Raw genomic sequence first — 23,831 nt, forward strand, 5'->3', positions numbered from 1 at the left:
AGAAAAGACGAATCGGCCTTTTTGAGCCCGATTGGCGGAAATCTGCAGACCAAAGGAACCAGACGATCAGAGGCGGATCCAAAGCCGCAAAAAAAAAATGTGTCCATCGCTACTTATTGTCCAACAATACAGATATTAAATAGAAATAGTAATTATTAAAGTTGATGTAGAAGTCAATGTTATGTGACAACAAAAAGGAAATAACACGTTTTTTTTCCCTATTTTTCAGATGTTTTTATTAAAAAGAAAAGTCAAATAAGCAATTGTGAAACAAAATTAATATTCTGGTCGCTAAGGCCGCAGAAGCCCCAACCCAGGAACATTTAAAAAATAAAAATAAAAAATGAGTTTCTTTTATTATTAAATCATAAATCCGCTTTCTATTATTTCTTCTCATAAATAGAATCATTCTCAGCTATTTAGAATATGGTGGAATTATGGCTGGGAAAAAAAAAAATAGAATTAATGCCATAAATGGATAAAAATGGTCTTCTTGCTGTAAAAACAAAAAAACAAAAAAATAAAATAAAAAATTTGGCAGTTTTTTTTTATACACGTCCTATGTATAATAACTAAAAAAATGTGCTACAATTAATATAAAATGCTTTACTATAAAGTAAGCTACTCATTTTATTTCTATACACAAAAAAAACCTTAAAGATGTATTCAACACAGTCCTAAAACCACATGATAAATCTACTTACAACTATTAAACAAATTATATTTTTCATCATTTTTTTTTTCACATTGCATTTTTCATATTTTTTTGTTGTATATTTGCACCTTTTTTTTGTTATTTTTTTACTTAGGCATTCTGTAATCTCCCACTTCTGAATAATTTGGGGGGAGGGGGGAGGGGAGGGAGTGGGAGAGTTTTAAATATACAATATTAACAGACCTCTTTACATACTGTTTCTGACTAAGTCAGAAAAGATCCTTTTACCGAGCAGTCTCATTAAACGGTTTTCCTCCGCGCTTGTCCGTGGCAACGCTGGTGACAAGGAGAAGAGTCGTCTTTTGTTCTTCATAAGTTACGGGGGGGGGTTTGGCTTTATTTTCACCAAGTACGCTTTTCGGAAACTAAACCGGTTCTCAAGAGGCTTGAAGGGAACTGTCCGCTTAGTCTGCGTTTCTTGGTTACTGTGGCTTCCCTGGTCTTTCTTAAGATGTCCAGTGCTGTAGACCTTCTGAAATGTCCACTCCTTGAGCTTTCGTTTGCGAATAAACTTCTGGTTTTAGGTGAGGTAGAGTGACTTATCCCCAGGCAGAGAACTGAAGGAAAACAAGAAGGGAAGGATGATGAGACAATGGGACACATTTATTGAGCAGTCTTATTCTACAAGGCATCTTCCGAAGCTGGAAGACACCATAGAACTCTTTCAAGTCAACGGGCTGGAAGATGCCTTCCGAAGCTGGAAGACACCTGGAAACCCTTTCAAGTCAACAAGCTGGAGGATGCGTTCCGAAGCTGGAAGACACCTTGAAACCCTTTCAAGTCAACAAGCTGGAGGATGCCTCTCAATGGTGGAAGGGGTCTTTTGGCTGAAGACGGCTTTCTTAATATGGGACATAGTTCACAAATAGGATTCAAGAATTGAGTATTGGTTATGGAGAAGTGAAGGCTCTTTGGAAGTTGGGATACCTCTTAACCCCTTTGCAGGTAGACTGGTACAGTAATTGCTCCATAATGGGCTCCTGGCCCCTCTACAATATAATTTATTATAGATGTAACTGATCTTTATATAGGCATCTAGGACAATTAACCAGGACATTTGGCCACCGGGACAGTTCGCAGCCGCAGGTAATCCAAGCCATAACCTTCAACCCTAACCCATAAACCTAATCTTAACCCTAAAAAAAGTAACCCCTCTTCCTAACCTTAACCTCTAACACTAACCCCTAAAACTCTAACCCCTAAACTTACCTTAACCCTAAAAACCCTCACCTTAACTGGCAACCCTAAAAACCCTACCTCTGTGGCCAAACGGCCGTTATGCAGCGGTGTATACAGAACGTTTAAATCCTCTCAGGTCTCGTCTCTATGTATATACCCTTACGGTTTCAAAATATATATAATTTGTTATTGTTTTTGTTATTTTGGACTGGCCTCTTTAAATACAGAAAGGGTCACAAATGGAACGCACCTATGTTGATTAACTAGACTGTAAGCTCCTCGGAGCAGGGACTCCTCTTCCTAAATGTTACTTTTATGTCTGAAGCGCTTATTCCCATGACCTGTTTTTTATATTATATGTTATTTATATGATTGTCGCGTATTACTACTGTGAAGCGCTATGTACATTAATGGCGCTATATAAATAAAGACATACAGTACAATACTAAATGTAGATCTTTTCTTTCTAATGGGGCACAGCAAGGCTACTTTTTGAAGCCACATAGATCCCAGCCTAACGTGCCTCTTCCCACCCACTTCTCACACAACCTCCCTCCCCTTCTCTTCCTCTCCACTATCGCTTTGCTGGGCCCTTAATAATACAAATAAAAGTCTGAGACGGGTTCCCTAAGATTTTAAGAGTAATAGACACTGGTCAATATTTGTCTGCTGGACCTAATATGGCTGCTGGCCCCTCTGGCATTAAATGGGTTAATATCTCCGAAACCACGGCGGGCCAGCTGCTGGGACATAGTGTGTCTGGGGAGGGCTCCTGCTTTAAATCCCCCGTACTTATATGCTATCAAATGTTATGTTTCTATGAGAAAGAGAAGAGCTAGAACAGGAGGTTGTTCCCTGAGGCAGGAGCCTCATGGGCGTTGTGAGTTTAGTACGTCTTCACAGAAAGGGTGGGTGGATGCGTGGAATAGCCTCCCAGCAGAGGTGGTAGGGGCTAATACAGTAAGGGAACTCAAACATACGTGGGGAAGATATAAGGAAACCCTAAATATGAGAGAACGCTGAGGATCTAATAGAGTCAACCCATTGAATAGACCATAAGGTGGGTTCCAGTGCCGAACACTGCTTAGTCAACATGGGACCTTATTCCCAAGCTTAATTATTTAATTCTTATCAGATCTCCCTGAATATACAAATGGGAAAAGAATAGTTGTATGTTCATTACATGTTTCACACATTACGACCTTTGGACCAATGATGTCATAACAGTCTGTACAATAAACTCCATGGGGATTACTGCCACGGGCCCCCATATAACCATGGGGATAAGGGTGAGTCCCTCCTAGGGCCAAAGTGAACTTAGAGCAACAGCATGTTTAATAGGCTAATTATAGGTGACCAGGTAGGGTCTGAGGTTTAATAGATAGGAGAAAGGGCAGACTGTGTGGGCCGCGTGGTTCTGCCGTCACATGGTATGGCCCGACGTATTGTACAGAGCCAGCACTCCGCTGGGAAGCACCGCTCACCTGCAGTGGTTGATCCCGCACTCTCTGCTGGGAAATTCGTTGTCCCACTCCGTGTTCCCGGGGGGATTGGAGGATGCGGGGGATCGCGGGCCGCCGCTGTTCGGAAATTCCGACGGGATATGTGAGAAGTCCTGTGGGGAGCAGCAAAGGGGCCGTTAGTGAGAGAGGTTGGGAGAAGGCAGACGAGGACTCTGGGTAGTGCCATGCAAATAAGCATGTGCTGTGCTGAGCGTGGCACTTTTAGCTTCCTACTCATTTTGTACATGGACGACTACCTACAGCAGAGGGTCTCAACTCCAGTCCTAAAGACTCTCCAAGAGGTCAGATTTTGAGGATATCCCTGCTTCAGCACAGGTGGCTGAATCAGTCCCTGCTTCAGCACAGGTGACTCAATCAACGGCTCAGTCTCGAGGACTGGAGTTGAGAACCTCTGATCTACAGGTCTGGCCTGCGACACTACACAGCTTAAACAGCTAAGCCTGGAACATGGAAGTGTAGAGTGAGAGTACCCACTCAGAGACATCTGTTAACCCTCCTCAGTTTGAGCTTGTCCCCTGCCTGTGAAGCTGGTAGTGGTGGCAAATCAGACACAAAACCGCACCCAGTACAGGAAAGACAGCGACCCCATGAGAGTGTCCAGATGGTCTCCCACAGCCCCCCAAACCCACTTCACTCACCCCATTGCGCCCATGTCAGACAGTGGTTAAGCTGCAGGCGAGGATTCTGGGTAGTGACATGCAAAACCCATATTATCCACAGATCTAAAGGTGCAGCCACACCCGTGATCAATTGAAACGAATGGCGGGGATAGGCTCAACGGGTTATTATTACCGAGCGACACTTTCCCCAAAAGGACATGTTCTTACATCATTTTTTGAAGCCGGCCATTCGATAAATATGATTGCCGTGTAATTGCCGATGTACGTTAATGGGGTGAAGGAACACACACAGTAGTAGGGTTTAGGGTTTAAGCAGAATCCCGGACAAACACTATTGTTCAGCGTGACCAGAAAACGAGGTAGCCATGAAGCACAGTACCCCTACTTTTTGCTTAAGGCGCACTCACCTGTTGCTGTGTGGGAGACGAGTTCATGGGGGACTGCAGTGCCATGGAAGGGGACAGTATTGGCGACTGTTGCATGTTGATGGATTGGTTAAGAAGGGAGCTCGGAGGATGGCGCAGAGACAGCTGCTGGTGGAGGGGGGGGCTGATCTGGAAGGGGGGAGGGGGCGAGGCACTGATGCTGGGCAGCATGGACTTGGAGTTGAGGCTCCGGGACAGGCCAGGGTGAGGGTGCCCGCGGTAATTCTGCAGGTCGGCGGGGGACAGGAAGGAACCCAGGCCAGGGTACGGGGAGGAGGGCTGCGGCGGCAGATTGTACATGGCTTGTTTGGGGAGGATCATCTTCGATGGTTGGTTGGGCTGAGAATTCTTGGTCTCTCCCTGGTCACTGTAGCTCTAATGGAAGATAAAATGAAACGTCATAATTGTGTCCACTGTGACTCGTTTTTCTTTAGCCCCTATTTCATTTACAAGATGGAAATTGGGGGGGTCCCCTTGAGCAAAACGCAGCTAGTTACCTCCCGGTTCGTGAGATATTTCCCAGTGAAGTTACCGGATTTAAATCTCCCTCGGGGGAAACAAAATGGCTGCCAAATAGGCCAATAGGAAGTAGCAATATCATCGGTTGTGGCTTCCTATTGGGCGACCATTTAAGTCCCCCCTTAAAAGAAGTAACATTGGTTAGTTTACCAGTAATTGTCTCGGGACCCGGGGCGTCCCCACAGCTGAAAATAGTGCGGTTCAGCTATGGAGGACCCTTCAGTTTCAACCCTGTAAAAAGGGGTTAGAGTTTTAATGCACAACCTTAGTATTGCTTAGTGGCGGCCATTTTATTCCCCCGATGATGGAGAAGGCAAACACTGAATGGGTGAGTTCCTGGAGTTGATATATATATATATATACATAAATACACACCAAAATGTTGGTCTTGATTTACAAAAGGGCATATTCTAGCGATGTGGATGAAGGAGGCAGGACTTAGTGAGGGCCTGAATGTGAGGAATTACAGAGAGGGGTGAAAAGTCAAAGATGACCCAATGGCCGGACCTGGGATGTAGACAAGACTGTGGAGTTTTTAACAGTGAGAGAGAATTAGAGTGTAGAAGCGATAGTAGAAGGGAGGAAGATGAGGAGTTTTGGGGATGTTAGGCTTCAAGTAGCGGATGGACCCACAGGAAAAGATAAAGGATAGATAGTTGGGGACACAAGACTGTGGAGGAGGAGTAGATTCGGGTCTCATCAGCATAGACTTGTTACTGAAAGCCAAATGAGTTTATAAGTTCACCAAGAGAAGAAGCATAGAGTGAGAGAGCAGAGGGACTAGGACAGAGCCTTGTGGGACCCCAACAGAAAGAGGGAGTGAAGAGTAGGAGACACCAGAGAAGGAAACACTGAAGGAACGGTTAGATAAGTAGGACGTGAACAAGGAGAGGGCTGTGTCATGGAGTGGACAGTGTGCAGGAGAAGGGGGGATTGACAGTGTCAAAGACAGCAGAGAGATCCAGGAGAAATGACCTTTACTCTTTGATTTGCGTAAGACGTTGGCCACTTTTGTTGGTGCCGTCTCAGTGGAGTGTGCAGGGTGGATTGCAGAGAGTCGAGCAAGAAATGAGAGAATAGAAGGTGAATCAAGCAGGTCGCTTAAGTAGCTTGGGGGCAAAGGGGAGAAGAGAAATATGGCGGTAGTTAAGAGAGAGAAGCTGGGTAAAGAGAGGACTTCTACAGAATGGGCGTGATGAGTGCTGTAGATGTGAATGTGCCAGTGGTGAGGGAAAAGTTAAAGAGTTAAAGTGGGACTTGGTTTGGCCAAGAGGGCGCTAAGAGGATGTGATGGAGTAGGGTCATGGGGCATACTGTAGGGTAAGATGAGCTGGACACCTCTCAAAAATGAGCTAAGGCTGGATTTGGATGTGCAGAGGGAGGGAGGTGGGGCACATGATGAGATGTCAAGTCAGATAATGTCTATTTTATCTTTAAAGTAGGTGGCAAGGTCTTCAGGCCGAGAAGTATTGTAGGTTTGCTTGGCAAGGGAAAGCACAGTGTAGTAGGAATCTGAATTGACCTTCAGCAGAGGTCATGGGTTGAGTTAGTGTGCAACTGTGGTTGTGGCTTCAATGGTCAGTGGTGGCAGTAGCCACTTTGTCTAGGGAAGATGAAAGTGGACTATTGTAAAGAGTGGCTGCCAGGTATTTGAGATATATATATATAGCCAATAAAGAATATCACTTATGAGCACATTCACATGTCTAGGAAAGGTCTGCAGCCCTGCCTTTCAACCATTATTACCTTGCATACAGTGTTCCCACTGCAGCAAGGGATTCTGGGAAATGACATGCAAATGAGCACACGTGTCACCTTTTGCCTGGAATATCCATTCACATGGAGCCCATTTAAGTTGATGTATCGCCGTTCACACCGCTTTTAAACACAGCATGGGCTCACAAGTGATATTCTTTATTGGCTATATGCTAACGGTGGAGGTTTTCTGTCGCCTTTTTCACCCACCATAACTTAAAAAAAATATATATATATATATATGATATTATAACAACACACGATAAGGTTTCAACCATTTCCTGCAGGGGCAAGAGGTTCAAATCAGTATCCAGTAGAAGTGCTTTATTTTTCATGCTGCTGGAAATCAGCCCACACAGAACAATAATGGGATGAGGATCACGCAGTTAAATTGCCCAGGCTCGTTAGTAAGAGAACTGCTTAATGACCCACAAATCACATTTCACATTCAAATGATGATAACACCCTGCTGAATCCTCCCACCGATCCCCCATTGTATGCTTATCCTTTTTCCCCCTTCTCCCTCTTCTCTTAGAGAGAGAATTTAGCATAAGTACTAGAGGTGTCAATCACAGGCTGGTAACGACCCCCCTGGATCTGTTCTCCGGATAATGATATGCTGAATGTTAGGTGCCTAAAGTCTGACTTTGCATTAGCATTAGAAGTCATCTTAATTTCAGTCTCTGGGATTTATACATGGAGGGTGTGGAAGATGAGAAAAGATTTTTTGGGGGGTTTAATCCAGCGTTTCTTAGCATGAGTATATACTTAGGGGGTTTATATGGTGCAATAGGGAGCGGTTATATGGGGTAATAGGAGTTATAAGGTGGTGTTATATTGGGCAATAGGAGGAGATATAGGGAGCGGTTATATGGGGTAATAGGAGGAGTTATAGGGAGCGGTTATATGGGGTAATAGGAGGAGTTATAGGGAGCGGTTATATGGGGTAATAGGAGTTATAGGGAGGGGTTATATGGGGTAATAGGAGGAGTTATAGGGAGCGGTTATATGGGGTAATAGGAGTTATAGGGAGTGGTTATATGGGGTAATAGGAGGAGTTATAGGGAGAGGTTCTATGGGGTAAAAGGAGGAGTTATAGGGAGCGGTTATATTGTGTAATAGGAGGAGTTATAGGTAGGGGTTATATAGGGCTATAGGGAGCGGTTATATAGTTAATTAAGAGTTATAGGGAGAGGTTATATGGGGTAATAGGAGGAGTTATAGGGAGCGGTTATATGAGGTAATAGGAGGAGTTATAGGGAGAGGTTATATGGGGTAATAGGAGGAGTTATAGGGAGCAGTTATATGGGGTAATAGGAGGAGTTATAGGGAGCGGTTACATGGGGTAATAGGAGGAGTTATAGGGAGCGGTTATATGGGGTAATAGGAGGAGTTATAGGCAGCGGTTATATGGGGTAATAGGAGTTATAGGGAGCGGTTATATGGGGTAATAGGAGGAGTTATATGGGGTAATAGGAGGAGTTATAGGGAGCGGTTACATGGGGTAATAGGAGGAGTTATAGGGAGCAGTTATATGGGGTAATAGGAGGAGTTATAGGGAGCAGTTATATGGGGTAATAGGAGGAGTTATAGGGAGCGGTTATATGGGGTAATAGGAGTTATAGGGAGGGGTTATATGGGGTAATAGGAGGAGTTATAGGGAGCGGTTATATGGGGTAATAGGAGTTATAGGGAGTGGTTATATGGGGTAATAGGAGGAGTTATAGGGAGAGGTTCTATGGGGTAAAAGGAGGAGTTATAGGGAGCGGTTATATTGTGTAATAGGAGGAGTTATAGGTAGGGGTTATATAGGGCTATAGGGAGCGGTTATATAGTTAATTAAGAGTTATAGGGAGAGGTTATATGGGGTAATAGGAGGAGTTATAGGGAGCGGTTATATGAGGTAATAGGAGGAGTTATAGGGAGAGGTTATATGGGGTAATAGGAGGAGTTATAGGGAGCAGTTATATGGGGTAATAGAAGGAGTTATAGGGAGCGGTTACATGGGGTAATAGGAGGAGTTATAGGGAGCGGTTATATGGGGTAATAGGAGGAGTTATAGGCAGCGGTTATATGGGGTAATAGGAGTTATAGGGAGCGGTTATATGGGGTAATAGGAGTTATAGGGAGTGGTTATATGGGGTAATAGGAGGAGTTATAGGGAGAGGTTCTATGGGGTAAAAGGAGGAGTTATAGGGAGCGGTTATATTGTGTAATAGGAGGAGTTATAGGGAGAGGTTATATGGGGTAATAGGAGGAGTTATAGGGAGCGGTTATATGGGGTAATAGGAGGAGTTATAGGGAGCGGTTATATGGGGTAATAGGAGGAGTTATAGGGAGCGGTTATATGGGGTAATAGGAAGAGCTAAAAAAGTCAAAACTGTTGTAAACATATATTTATATAAATATATACGCTTGAAAACATGTATTTCCAGGTTTTTAAATGATTGTAAATATTCTTTTTACTTTCTAAATTTGAATTCATATAATATATATATATATATAGAGAGAGAGAGAGAGAGAGAGAGAGAGAGAGAGAGTCCACAGTCTTCTTTTCCCTAGCTATCCCCCAGTTCTGCTTTGATTATACATGTAGATACATATACTGCAGCTCTGTGATTGGTAATACAGCCCCGCTCCCCTGGGGGTGCCCCTCCCCCCTCCCCCCCCCAGTGCCATGTTATTTATTAGTGCCACTCCCCTGGGAGCTGCGGGGATAAGACACTATAGCCCGTTACCTTGGAAACCAGGCTGGCTCTGTATGCTGCCAGTGCTTTCAGATACTCCTTCTTCGCAGCCTCGGTCTTCCTCTTATACGCCTGCAAGAGTCACACACAGAGGGGCGCTTAGTGTTATAACCATGCCAGAGGGGGGGGGACATGGAGAGATGGGGGGGGAGACAGGGAGAGATAGGGGGAGGCATGGAGAGATAGGGGGGAGACAAGGAGAGATAGGGGGAGGCATGGAGAGATGGTTGGAGACAGGGAGAGATAGGGGGAGGCATGGAGAGATAGGGGGAGACATGGAAAGATAGGGGAAGGCAGGGAGAGATAGGGGGAGGCATGGAGAGATAGGGGAGGCATGGAGAGATAGGGGGAGACATGGAGAGATAGGGGGAGACATGGAGAGATAGGGGGAGACGAAGAGATAGGGGGAGACGAAGAGATAGGAGGAGATGAAGAGATAGGAGGAGACGGAGAGATAGGATGAGACGGAGAGATAGGGGAGACATGGAGAGATAAGGGAGACATGGAGAGATGGGGGAGATGGAGAGATAGGGGGAGGCAGGGGAGACATGGAGAGATAGGGGGAGACAGTGGGCGAAGGAGAGATAGGGGGGAGGCAGGGGAGACATGGAGAGACAGGGGGAGACAGAGAGATAGGGGATGCAGGGGAGACAGATAGATAGGGGGGAGACAGAGAGATAGGGGAGGCAGGGGAGACATGAAGAGATGGAGGGAGATCAGGGGGAGAGGGGCATTATCTTTCTGCTCAGAAACTTGAGCTAATGGAGCGGCTGAAGGATGACATACTTACTGCATGTATACGTTATGTGTGTGTGTGTGTATGTATATATATATATATATATATATCCCAGAATCCCTTGCTGCAGTGGAAGTGCTGGGTGATAATGGTGAAAGGCGGGATTGCAGACCTGTCTAAGACATGCAAATGAGCATACAGTAATATTTCCATTTGATATATATATATAGCAAATGTAAATATTACTGTATGCTCATTTGCATGTCTTAGACAGGTCTGCAACCCCGCCTTTCACCATTATCACCCAGCACACAGCACTTCCACTGCAGCAAGGGATTCTGGGAAATGACATGCAAATGGGCACACAGTGTCACCTTTTGCTTCAAAACCATTTTTAACATGGTTCCCTATAGGCTGTGCCCATTTGCATGTCATTTCCCAGAATCCCTTGCTGCAGTGGAAGTGCTGTGTGCTGGGTGATAATGGTGAAAGGCGGGGTTGCAGACCTGTCTAAGACATGCAAATGAGCATACAGGAATATTTCCATTTGCGCTATATATATATATATATAATACTGTGACACTGTGTGCTCATTTGCATGTCACTTCCCAGAATCCCTTGCTGCAGTGGAAGCACTGTATGCTAGGTGATAATGGGGAAAGGCGGGGGTGCAGACCTGTCTAAGACATGCAAATGAGCATACAGGAATATTTACATTTGCTATATGCTTTGCTGTGGAGGGTTTTTGTCACTTTTTTCACCCACCATAACTTAACTAAGTATATATATATATATATATATATATATATATATATATATATATATATATATATATATATATATATATACATGTAGAGGTATCAGTACCGTGTCAGCTGAGCTTCAATAATCAAAAAATAAATAGATGATACCGTTCTGTGGCTAACGAAATGCTTTTATTTGTGCGAGCTTTCGAGATACACTGATCTCTTCTTCCGGCGATGTTACAATGAATGAAGCAAGCAAAAGCTATACTATAAACAGTGTCTATTGGAATGTTATCTGTGCTGGTCCTTCCCCTGGTGTGGATGTGTTTTATGGCTGGAGGTGTCAAAAAGTTCCTGAAAGCAAGTGATGAAAGAGTGTGTATGTGTATCAGTGTGAATAAAAATGAATGGAGAGCCCACAGTATATACAGTGCTTTGTTCGACAAATCACCCAAAAATCTACTCGCCAAACAAAAAAATCTACTCGCCACCTAGTACCACACGTGTGCTGCTTGGGCCAATAGGAGCTCGCCACGATGTTAAATCCACTCGCCCGGGGCTTGCAAATGTATAGGTTTGTCGAACACTGTATATATATATATATATATATATATGTGTGTGTGCGACTACTATAACCTCCTGCTGTCCGGCCTTCCTGCCTCTCACCTGTCTCCCCTCCAATCTATCTTAAACGCTGCTGCCAGAATCACTCTACTTTTTCCTTAATCTGTCTCAGAGTCTCAACTGCTGAAATCCCTCTCCTGGCTTCTATCAAATCCCGTATCACACACACTTTTAAGGCTTTACACTCCTCTGCTCCTCCTTACATCTCACCCTAATATCTCACTATACCCTCCTCTGTACCTCCTTCCACCCACACTAATCTGTCACTATACCCTCCTCTGCCCCTCCTTACATCTCACCTAATATCTCACTATACCCTCCTCTGCCCCGCCTTACATCTCACCCTAATATCTCACTATACCCTCCTCTGCCCCTCCTTATATCTCACCCTAATATCTCACTATCCCCTCCTTTCCTGTCTTGCCTTTAAATTCTTCATGGGCAAGCTACCCAGCTACCTGAACAAGCTCCTCACCCCTACCACCTGCAGCACTTATCACCTGAGATCAGACTCCAAAAGACTATTCATGGTGCCAAGGCTCAACAAAGTATCCGGACGTTCCTCCTTCTCCTTCCGTGCACCCCAAAACTGGAACAACCTACCAGAGACTCTCACATCCACCACCAGTTTAAGTTCTTTCAAATCTAAGGCTGTCTCACATTTTAACCTGGTCTGTAACTGTTTCATACGCTCATAATATACATTTTCTTTAACTGTGCACGCAATGTCTTGTATATAATGTATACCCTGTTCATTTATGTAACTGTACTTGTAACCATGTACTATTTGTTTTACTCTGTGCCCAGGACATACTTGAAAACGAGAGGTAACTCTCAATGTATTACTTCCTGGTAAAATATTTTATAAATAAATAAATTACATCTCACCCTAATATCTCACTATACCCTCCTCTGCCACATGCACCATGAACGCACAACAGTTTACAAACAGTCTTATCACAAAAGAGATTAGGTTTTAAAACACCACGTTGCCAGTCGCACATGCGTAAGATACGGCTCGCGCATGCGCATAGGACCTCGAGGTTGCGGCGGCCATTACAAGTGCCGGATGCAGTGTCAGTGAGTGACGACGGCCATTTCATGTTCTGCTCCGCAGGGGAACTACACGTCCCAGGATCCCCTGGGGCGGTCCAATCACGTGGGCAGTGTTAGCCAATAGGGCAGCAGAACTCACTGTGAGGAGAGAGGCAGTTTCGCACGAAGGGCTTGTGCTGGCAGTTGGAGTCAGGACTTAGAAGGGGAAGGTAGTGTCCGGGTGCCAGTGGCTCCCGCACTAAGCCCGATTGCCCCTTAGGTACCAAATAGGCCCCAACCACGATAAGCTTGTGGCTGTTACAGAGAAAGGCCCACAGATAGGGACATTTCCCCAGTAGCCTGGTTAGTGTTAGGCCACGCTTATAGTGCCGTCGATGCGACACGACGGGTGACGGCACCCGTCGCCACAGGCGAGTTATATTTCGCTGTGCGGCGGCGTCGCGGGTTTCCTGGCATTTGATTGTTTCAAGGGCTGTCACATGAGGCGAAAGCCCTTGAAAAATCAAATTTTGGCGGCTATCAGTTTTCGCGACGGCTCCGTCGTTCCTACTATAAGCACACGCGGCAACAGCAATGCATGTTTTCGGTCGACGTCGCGTCGCCAGCACTATAAGCGCACGCGGCAACGGCATTGCATGTTTTCGGTCGCCGTCGCGTCGCCAGCGCTATAAGCGCGGTCTCAGGCATTAGTGACGCTGCGCGGTGATTTGCGGCCTGTGGTCTGGGACCAGACCACCTACAATACAGACTCTTAAAGGTGAGACCCTCCAACGGGAGTTCACCCCACGCAGAGGCGGGCGACGACGTCGCTGGATCAGGTAAAGGCAGTACCGGTAGTTCCTTTAGTTACGGGGGACCATGGGCTACATATGTATGTTAGCTAATATAGTTGAGGATTAGCTTGGTATTATAGGGGTGTATGTTTGATTGGAGGCCGGCTTACAAGCCACTCCCCTGGGAAGGAGGGGGTTTTCCTCTAAGGTTTGAATTTAGCAGTTACTTCTGTGCTGACGTCCCTGCATGGAGGAAACACCAGTAGAGCCTCTCCTGGATAGGAGTGAGGCTGAGGCCTTGCCATGTTAGGGGGTAAGGTGTGCTGAGGAGGGGTGCTTAGGGCCTCAAGCCCTGGGAACTGCCTTCAGGGAATCTAGCCTTTGATATCTATGCTAGACCCAAATAAATAACCAGTTGTATCATCTCTGGTGCGTTCCTTGAAAACTGAGTTGCTTGTGAGGACCATCCTGGCTGCCCAAGGATCCTCATAGGATGGAGGCGCTGCGCTGACAGAAGAACCATCACGGAGAGCCTGTCCTGATGCCTCCCCATACCATTGCGGAGCTCTCAGGCCTTATGTTCCACCTAACAGGTATGCACCACACCAGAACACACTTGGTAGCGACATGATCTCCCTTGGAGGGGGGGGGTGTGCTACATTTGGAGGCGCTGCTGAGATAACCTCAGGACAGGCTTTTGTAGCAAGAGAAGGAGGTACTCTCCTATTACGCCAAATGCAGAGGGCCCATGGGTGTAGTGTCCATAGGGGACTCTATGGGATCTGATGGAACAAACTCCCCGCTAAGTGGAGCTACAACGTGGACCCCTCCTCTCTAAGTTACATGCACGTGCAGTGCGTGTTTAGTCGCTATGTACCAAGAACAGGTGATGGGGCAGTTTCCCAGAGGCTTCACCAAAGGGAACAGTGGCCTGCGCCATGCAGTTTTAGTCTCTGAAATAAGTTCTGTATATGCAGGTAGTATCCGAGGAGGGGTCGCTTGACCTTCAAGCAGCCAAGACTTCCGTTTGAGGAGCTGCAGCTATACTATGGCAGTCCCCACCCAGGGGGCTGCCGTGCGGAAATTCTATTACTAAGAAGTGGTGTGAGGGTAGTGCAGGGGGTGCATGGGCAGTGCCGTCTTAACGCATGGGCACGCTGGGCAGTTGCCCGGGGGCCCCATGAGCGTAGGGGCCCCATGCTAATCTATACACAGACCAGAATTTAACACTAATTTTCCGATCACCCGCCTCAACATTCACATCTCCCGCTAACTCGGTAGACGGAGAAACATTACGACTTGTAGCAGAGAGTTGGCAGGGGCCAGTGCACTGCTTTGCCCGGGGGCCTATAATGCTGTTAAGACGGCCCTGTGCATGGGACCTGAAAGTGCCGGACCCCGCCCCGGAACTGCAGCCTGCACCGTGCAGTTCTATTACTATGAAGTGGTGCGGGGGTAGTGTCCCAGGGGCCCCACCCCAGGGAACTGCGGTCTGCACCGTGCAACTCTGAGACAAGTATTGTGTGTGCGGGCAGGTATCCGAGGAGGGGCGCTTGACCTTCAAGAAGCCAGGACCTCTGTTTTGAGACCGCATGGCAATCTGTGCAAAAGTTGCAAGAACCTGTCTGCAAATATCTGGGTTTGGTGCAAAAGCCAAGCCGCATCCTGTTCTCTACAGCCGTTCTACTGAATTACCAGAGGGAGGAGCTGAAGGTACGTCTATCTACTGCCGCGCAGCAGATGTGGGGACTGTGTAGCCACTGTCGCACGCCTAACCGCCCCCTCTTAGATAGCTGCCGACGATGGATGCAAAGCAAGGCACTCACTTTGTCTGCTACTATTTTCCAACGGTGGGGCGAACTCTCTCCGCTTGGTTTGCCCTTTTGTGCGATCGGGTGGGACCTGCACTGGAATCCGATTCCCGGTGCTCTGAATGCAATGCACCATACTTCAGCCTCCAGGGACCTAGGGCGGAGACTGGGGGGACTGCCCGATATCACCGTGTTTCTCCAAGGGCTGATGGATATGGCTGGATAGCCATCCGTGACCTACCGGCCAGACTACTGGACCCGGTTTCACAACCTGGTTGGTTCCGAAATACTGTATGGGAGCCGCAGCTCAAAAAGTATGGACTATGGAGCGGGTTCTCGGGGAGCTATGGGAACTGATATAAGCGGCCTCTCCAGTCCTGCGGAGGGAATACTATCAGCGGACGTATCTAAGTCCCCTTCTGCTCTCCAGTCAGTTCCCGCTCCGACCTGTGCTTTAGAGGAGAGCCGTTGCCTGGACAGGCACGGTCGACCAATGCCTGCCACACCCTTGGTGGCCCGCTCCCCGCAGGAGGTATCTTCCACCTCTGGATCCGCGAGTTTCCGTCAGGACAGCGAGGGTGCGTCCGTCGATGAGGTGTCGGGACGGTTGTTTCCAGTCTCTCATGTCCCTGAGACGGGCTGAAGGATCTACTCTCCGGCCTCACTTTGCGAAGACCCTTTTTGCTCCGAATGCATCCGGGACGCTCTGGTCGTCTAAATATCAGCAAAGCCGTCCCTTTACTCCAACATCTGTTTGGGACTATCCAGGTAATGCCTTATAATGTGATGTGCTGATAACAGTTGAACTCTAGCTATCTTTGTACAATTTATCGGCTTTGAGGCTTATTAGGCTTATTAAGCCGCTTGATCTTTATGATCCAGGTATATCTGGTGACAATATCTGGTATGGAGACTACTTATGATGAGTATTTGTTCTTGCAGATCTTCCTGCTTAGCTGTTTATATCATTACTTCCGCTCTTTTTGCCTTCTCAGCTTGTAGATGTTGTGTTCCACCTTTATATTTTGACCGGCCAGTCTCGGAGGTAGGAGGTCATCTTGCCTGACTCCTCTCCGCAGTGTGTCATCTCATTATAGATAGAACACAGTACTCCCAGATATTCGGTAAGTGATTCAAGTGTTCATCTCCTGTGCCAGCGTGTTCTGAGGCCAGGTAGTGCCTCGTTATTGGGAGGATGAGGGACGTGTTTTTTTAATGTGTGTTAGTGATTGTATGTAATAAATGATTTATATTTTCTTGTATACAAGAGTGCTCTTCTTCAGGATGCTTTTTCTCCTGTGTGTTATTATTATTATCCCAGACGCAACGTCAGGGGCTACATTTTCTTACCTTCCTATACCGATTGTGGTCACAATTATAGTGTTATATGTTGCAGTTTTCTTGTGTATATATACACATAATTGCCAGATCTAATAATAAGGAGACAGCACACAGATGTTGATATTCCTATGATGTGTATTAAAAATACGAGGCACCGCAGCCGACGTTTCGGTCCACGTAGAGGGACCTTCCTCAGGGTTGTGCGACAAAAGAGTGACGGTGACATACCTTTATACCCTCACCCAAGTGTATTCTAACAATAGACAAACAATTAAAAAAATCACGAAAACCCGCAAAGCTTGTCAGCTGCAACTAATCAGATGCTGCAAGTCTATTGGTCCAAACTAGCCAAGCGATCTGCGCATGCGTGCCGGCAGACGAGTGCGTCATCCGGTAACCATGGCCGCATGTAACAGTGTGCACAAAGATTTATTATTGGATCTGGTAAATATTTCTTATTTATGCATATGGTACAAGCATCAGGAAATTTTGGAGTATATGGTAGTGCAAACTGCTTTATTATTGACACATTATATATATATATATATATATATATATATATATATATATATATATATATATATATATATATATATATATATATATCAATAATAAAGCAGTTGGCACTACCATATACTCCAAAATTATATATATATATATATATATATATATATATATATATATATATACCCAAATGATGCCGCGGGGTCACGTGACCCTGTTACCATGGAGCTGGTCGTGTGACGTCACTCCGCGTGACACCATGCCGTCACTTGATGCCGCGTTGCCATGGCGACGCGTCACACCAACGCGTCTGAACCCCGGTAAGTTTGTTGCAGAGGCTCACGCGTTCCCCCGGCATTTCATTTTAATGCCTCGGGGAAGAGCGCGGGACCTCTGCAAGCGGCCCGCGCCGCCCACAAAATATCCACCCACTTTGCGCACCGCTGACCTACAGCAAATAAAAATACCACTTTGTGGGCACATTCACGTCTCAGACAGGTCTGCCCCCCTGCCACCCCCATTATCTCTTTGCAAACAGTGCTTCCACTGCAGCCAGGGATTCTGGGTAATGGCATGCACAAAACGCTGTGTAATGCGGCAGGCTAAAGTCTATAGGGACCCATGTTAAAATGGATGAGAAGTATAGAGTGACACACTGTGAGTGCTGATTTGCCTGTCATTACCCAGAATCCCTTGCTGCAGTGGAAGCATCGCATGCTAAGAGATAATGGGGAAAGGCAGCGTTGCGGACGCTGGGCGTCGGAGACGTGGGAATGTGCTCACAACGTGGGGCTGCTATTTGCTGTATATGATTAGAATAATTTAGCTGTAAAACGCCGACATAATTTGGCGCCACTGTACGAGGAGGGTTTTTGTCACCATCACTTTTTTTTTATATGTCTAATAATCTACAAATAAATCATTGCCATTAAAATGGCGACACACAGAAGTGGCAGCGCCCTGATTGGTGGCGCTGATTTTAATGCCGTTCTCCGGCGCGTGTGCCCGACAGGCAGGCGATAGGCTGAGGACTTCTCTGCGGATATGAAGAGCTTGACATTGAAAGCAATCTATATGTAAAAATCAGCTCCGGGCCCAGGTAATAGCCCGGAGAGTAATATCATACCGGATTACGGTGATTACCGTATGTTTGTGCAGGAGTGCTGTGTGCGTGTGTGTGCGTGCGTGTGCGTGCGTGTGCAAATTCTGCAATGATAGCAATAATAATAAAAACAAGAATGTACATATATATAATATTAATATATGTATATATATATATATATATATATATATATATATATACACACACATAAGTATGTATATATATACAGTATATATATATTTAAAAAAAAAATATATATATATATATAAAAGAAAGAAAAAATGCAAAAGTATATATATATATTATATATATATATATAATTAAGGTTATGGTGGGTAAAGAAAGTGACAAAAACCCTCCACAGTAAAGCATATAGCAAATGTAAATATTACTGTATGTTCATTTGCATGTCTTAGACAGGTCTGCAACCCTGTCTTTCCCCATTATCGCCCAGCATACAGCGCTTCCACTGCAGCAAGGGATTCTGGGAAATGACATGCAAATGAGCACACAGTGCCACCTTTTGTCTCAAGCTCATATTACACGAGCAACCCTTAAGCCAATGCATGCTGCTTTAAATACAGCTTTTAAGCATAGGCTGGGGTGAGATGCAAGCCTTGCTGCAGTGGAAGTGCTGTGTGCTGGGTGATAATGGGGAAAGACAGGGTTGCACACCTGTCTAAGACATGCAAATGAGCATACAGTAATATTTCCATTTGCTATATAGAGAGAGAGAGAGAGAGAGAGAGAGAGAGAGAGAGAGAGAGAGAGAGAGAGAGAGAGAGAGAGAGAGAGAGAGAGAGAGAGAGAGAGAGAGAGAGAGAGAGAGAGAGAGAGAGAGAGAAATAGAACTATAATATATACACACACAAGAGAGTAGAACAAACATTGCATCAATGAACAAATTTCATACAGAGCAAAATCATATATTGATACTTATCAATAATAAATTTAAGGGAGGTGATAACGCGTGATATACTGTATATGTGTTTGTATTAAACGTTCTATGTATCTAAATATATGCACTTATGTATCGCTGGCTGTCACGCTACTTTAAAAAACCCCTTTGCTGCCAACAAGTGCACTGTATTTTCCTCTGGCCTAAAAAAACAAACCACGATGGGCCTTTAAAAGAAAAATTGCGGTACATTGCTCGAATATCCGATAAACCGGGGTAAAAAACCCTCCGCATAGCTATTTTGTTAGCTCTTCAGCGCTGAAGAAGTTGATAAGAGGCTTTGCTATTATTTAAAACTACAGCCTGCGCTGATTGCTACCTGTGCTGAAGCAGGGATAGTCTTAAAACCTGACCTGGTGGTGGCCTTTGAGGACTGGAGTTGGCCAGTAACTGAGCCACCGCCTGTGCTGAAGCAGGGATATCCTGAAAACCTGACCAGCTGGTGGCCCTTGAGGAGTGGACATGGCCCCCCCGGTCTTAGATTAATTGGCTTCCTAATTAATGGCTTATCAAACAAGAACATTTGACGGTGTAATGCCACAGAATATACAGAACATATACTTTCCCTACCCAGAACCCTCGTGGGCGCCAGGCAATGGGTACCCACCTGCTTCTGCTCTTCACCAAGGCTGTCCCACATGGAGGCCACAATTTTGGACACGTCTCCAAACGTGGCGTTAGGGTTCTGTCCTTTGATGGCTGCCTGGGTGTCCCTGAAGAACAGGGCGTACGCGGACACGGGTTTCTGGGGCTCGTTGGGGTCTTTCTTTTTCTTTTTCTTCTGGTTTTTGGGCTTTTTACCGAGGTCTGTTGAAGGTCTTTTCTCCCCAGCGACCTGCGGAGCGAGGGAGACAGCCTGTTATATGGGGGGATTCTATACACATCAATGGGATTCACTTCTATACAATTATATGAGGCCCCTCTTATACACACTAATCACCTTAATAGGATCTCACTCTTACACACCATACACATTAAAAGGATCTCACTCTTACACACCATACACATTAAAAGGATCTCACTCATACATAATACACCTTAATAGGATCTCACTCTTACACACCATACACATTAATAGGATCTCACTCTTATACACACTAATCACCTTAATAGGATCTCACTCTTACACACCATACACATTAAAAGGATCTCACTCTTACACACCATACACCTTAAAAGGATCTCACTCATACATAATACACCTTAATAGGATCTCACTCTTACACACCATACACCTTAATAGGATCTCACTCTTACACACCATACACCTTAATAGGATCTCACTCAAACATAATACACATTAATAGGATCTCACTCTTACACACCATACACCTTAATAGGATTTCACTCTTACACATAATACACCTTAATAGGATCTCACTCTTACACACCATACACCTTAATAGGATCTCACTCAAACATAATACACATTAATAGGATCTCACTCTTATACATAATACACATTAATAGGATCTCACTCTTAAACATAATACACCTTAATAGGATCTCACTCTTACACACCATACACATTAATAGGATCTCACTCTTATACATAATACACATTAATAGGATCTCACTCTTACACACCATACACCTTAATAGGATCTCACTCTTACACACCATACACCTTAATAGGATCTCACTCTTACACACCATACACCTTAATAGGATCTGACTCTTACACATAATACACCTTAATAGGATCTCACTCTTACACACCATACACCTTAATAGGATCTCACTCTTACACACCATACACCTTAATAGGATCTCACTCTTAAACATAATACACATTAATAGGATCTCACTCTTAAACATAATACATATTAATAGGATCTCATTCTTACACACCATACACCTTAATAGGATCTCACTCTTACACACCATACACATTAATAGGATCTCACTCTTATACACACTAATCACCTTAATAGGATCTCACTCTTACACACCATACACATTAAAAGGATCTCACTCTTACACACCATACACCTTAAAAGGATCTCACTCATACATAATACACCTTAATAGGATCTCACTCTTACACACCATACACCTTAATAGGATCTCACTCTTACACACCATACACCTTAATAGGATCTCACTCAAACATAATACACATTAATAGGATCTCACTCTTACACACCATACACCTTAATAGGATTTCACTCTTACACATAATACACCTTAATAGGATCTCACTCTTACACACCATACACCTTAATAGGATCTCACTCAAACATAATACACATTAATAGGATCTCACTCTTATACATAATACACATTAATAGGATCTCACTCTTAAACATAATACACCTTAATAGGATCTCACTCTTACACACCATACACATTAATAGGATCTCACTCTTATACATAATACACATTAATAGGATCTCACTCTTACACACCATACACCTTAATAGGATCTCACTCTTACACACCATACACCTTAATAGGATCTCACTCTTACACACCATACACCTTAATAGGATCTGACTCTTACACATAATACACCTTAATAGGATCTCACTCTTACACACCATACACCTTAATAGGATCTCACTCTTACACACCATACACCTTAATAGGATCTCACTCTTAAACATAATACACATTAATAGGATCTCACTCTTAAACATAATACATATTAATAGGATCTCATTCTTACACACCATACACCTTAATAGGATCTCACTCTTACACACCATACACCTTAATAGGATCTCACTCTTAAACATAATACACCTTAATAGGATCTCACTCTTATACATAATACACATTAATAGGATCTCACTCTTATACATAATACACATTAATAGGATCTCACTCTTATACATAATACACCTTAATAGGATCTCACTCTTACACACCATACAACTTAATAGGGTCTCACTCTTAAACATAATACACATTAATAGGATCTCACTCTTACACACAATACACCTTAATAGGATCTCACTCTTACACACCATACACATTAATAGGATCTCACTCTTACACACCATACACCTTAATAGGATCTCACTCTTACACATCATACACCTTAATAGGATCTCACTCTTACACATCATACACCTTAATAGAATTCCACTCTTACACACCATACACAGTAATAGGATCAATACACCTTAATAGGATTCCGCTCTTACACACCATACACATTAATAGGATCCATACACCTTAATAGGATCTCACTATTACACACTGTAACAGGGACTTACCCCTGTTAAGAAACGTGTCTCTAATCTAGCAGTGTGCTGGTTAATTGCACACCTGCAATCAACCAACCCCACCTGCCTAATCAGAACTCTTGTCAGAAAAAGCCTCTTCTGAGACACAGGTAAAGGATTCCTTAGTCTCACAATTGGGGTTGACCCAGGAAGGTCAGATGTCTTCAGCTGCAAAGAGACTGCAGGTTGACAGCAAGACAAAGGGGGACAAGATTTCTAAACCTGGATCCGGATATTTCTATAGCACACAAGGCTACGGACCAAGGAGAGCAGAGAGGCCATCCCCTACAGCTACAAGAAACAGATAAGACTTTCTTATGGGCCGGTTGTATATCTGTATAAATGTATATACATTTGGGCTGGTAATTAGCTTAGCTTACCACCCAGTTAGAGAGGGCTGGACTACATGTGTAGATATTCTCCAAAGTGGAGTAGGCTTTCTTTTACTTAATTTGAATATTTTTGCTGTGTTAAAGGGACAGGTGCAATAAAGCCTTTTTACTTTAAACGGTCTCCATTGCGTACCTCTGAACACGCCCCTTACACACCATACACCTTAATAGGACCTCACTCTTACACAACATACACCTTAATAGGACCTCACTCTTACACAACATACACCTTAATAGGACCTCACTCTTACACACCATACACCTTAATAGATCTCACTCTTACACACCATACACCTTAATAGGATCTCACTCTTACACACCATACACCTTAACCATGTTCAATTCCCTGGCATTTTCCAAGAGAAGGATTAATAATCCATTAGGGATTAAGGAATATATTTACTAGAACTATTCTGCCATAAGAAAGGTGGATTTGTGGAATGACCTCCCAGCTGAGGTGGTAGGGGACAGTAAGGGAAATCAAACGCACTTAGGGTAGATATAAGGAAATCCTAAATATGAAAGACGATGATCTATTAGGGTCTGAGGTGTTACAGCATGTAGGAGGGTGGGCGGCCTGGGGGGGGGGGGGCGTCACATTCTGTGTTTCTATGAAAGAGCCCTTACGGCCCATTCAATAGACCATAGAATGTGTTCCAGTGCCGGAACACTGCTTGGTCAACATGGGCCCTTATTCCCAAACTTAATTATTGAATTCTTAATTCTTATCAGATCTCCCTGAATATACAGTACAAATGGGAAAAGAATAGTTGTATGTTTATTACATGTTTCATACACTACGACCTTCGGACCAATGAGATCAAATATTCTGTACAATAAACTCCTTGGGGATTACTGCCACAGGCCCCTCTATAACCGTGGGGATAAGGGTCAGTCCCTCCTAGGGCCAAAGTGAACTTAGAGCAACACCGTGTTTAATAGGTAAAATATAGATGATTGATGCTTTTTGTTGTAGAATTCTACAGTTTGGGGGGATTATTAAGCGTGTGTTCCCCCCACGAGCTCAGGACACTACACTGCCTGGGATCGGTCTCACAGTCTGTTAGCGACAGTC

General features: G+C 44.5%; 1 protein-coding gene across 1 annotated transcript in view; it reads right to left on the reverse strand.

Annotated features, from left to right (window-relative positions):
* Window positions 1–208: 208 nt before the first annotated feature.
* TOX2 (TOX high mobility group box family member 2) overlaps window positions 209–23,831 on the reverse strand; it is an 84,860-nt gene continuing 61,237 nt past the window's right edge. Inside the window, exons 3-7 of the mRNA XM_075571922.1 lie at window positions 19,742–19,969; window positions 9,475–9,555; window positions 4,445–4,837; window positions 3,379–3,509; window positions 209–1,272 (exon numbers count right to left, since the gene is read on the reverse strand). Of these exons, the coding sequence (XP_075428037.1) occupies window positions 1,236–1,272; window positions 3,379–3,509; window positions 4,445–4,837; window positions 9,475–9,555; window positions 19,742–19,969 (870 nt within the window). The 3' untranslated portion in view covers window positions 209–1,235. The remainder of the gene's footprint in view (window positions 1,273–3,378; window positions 3,510–4,444; window positions 4,838–9,474; window positions 9,556–19,741; window positions 19,970–23,831) is intronic.

The sequence above is a fragment of the Ascaphus truei genome, chromosome 15 (genome assembly GCF_040206685.1).
Source record: "Ascaphus truei isolate aAscTru1 chromosome 15, aAscTru1.hap1, whole genome shotgun sequence".
Lineage (NCBI taxonomy): Eukaryota > Metazoa > Chordata > Amphibia > Anura > Ascaphidae > Ascaphus > Ascaphus truei.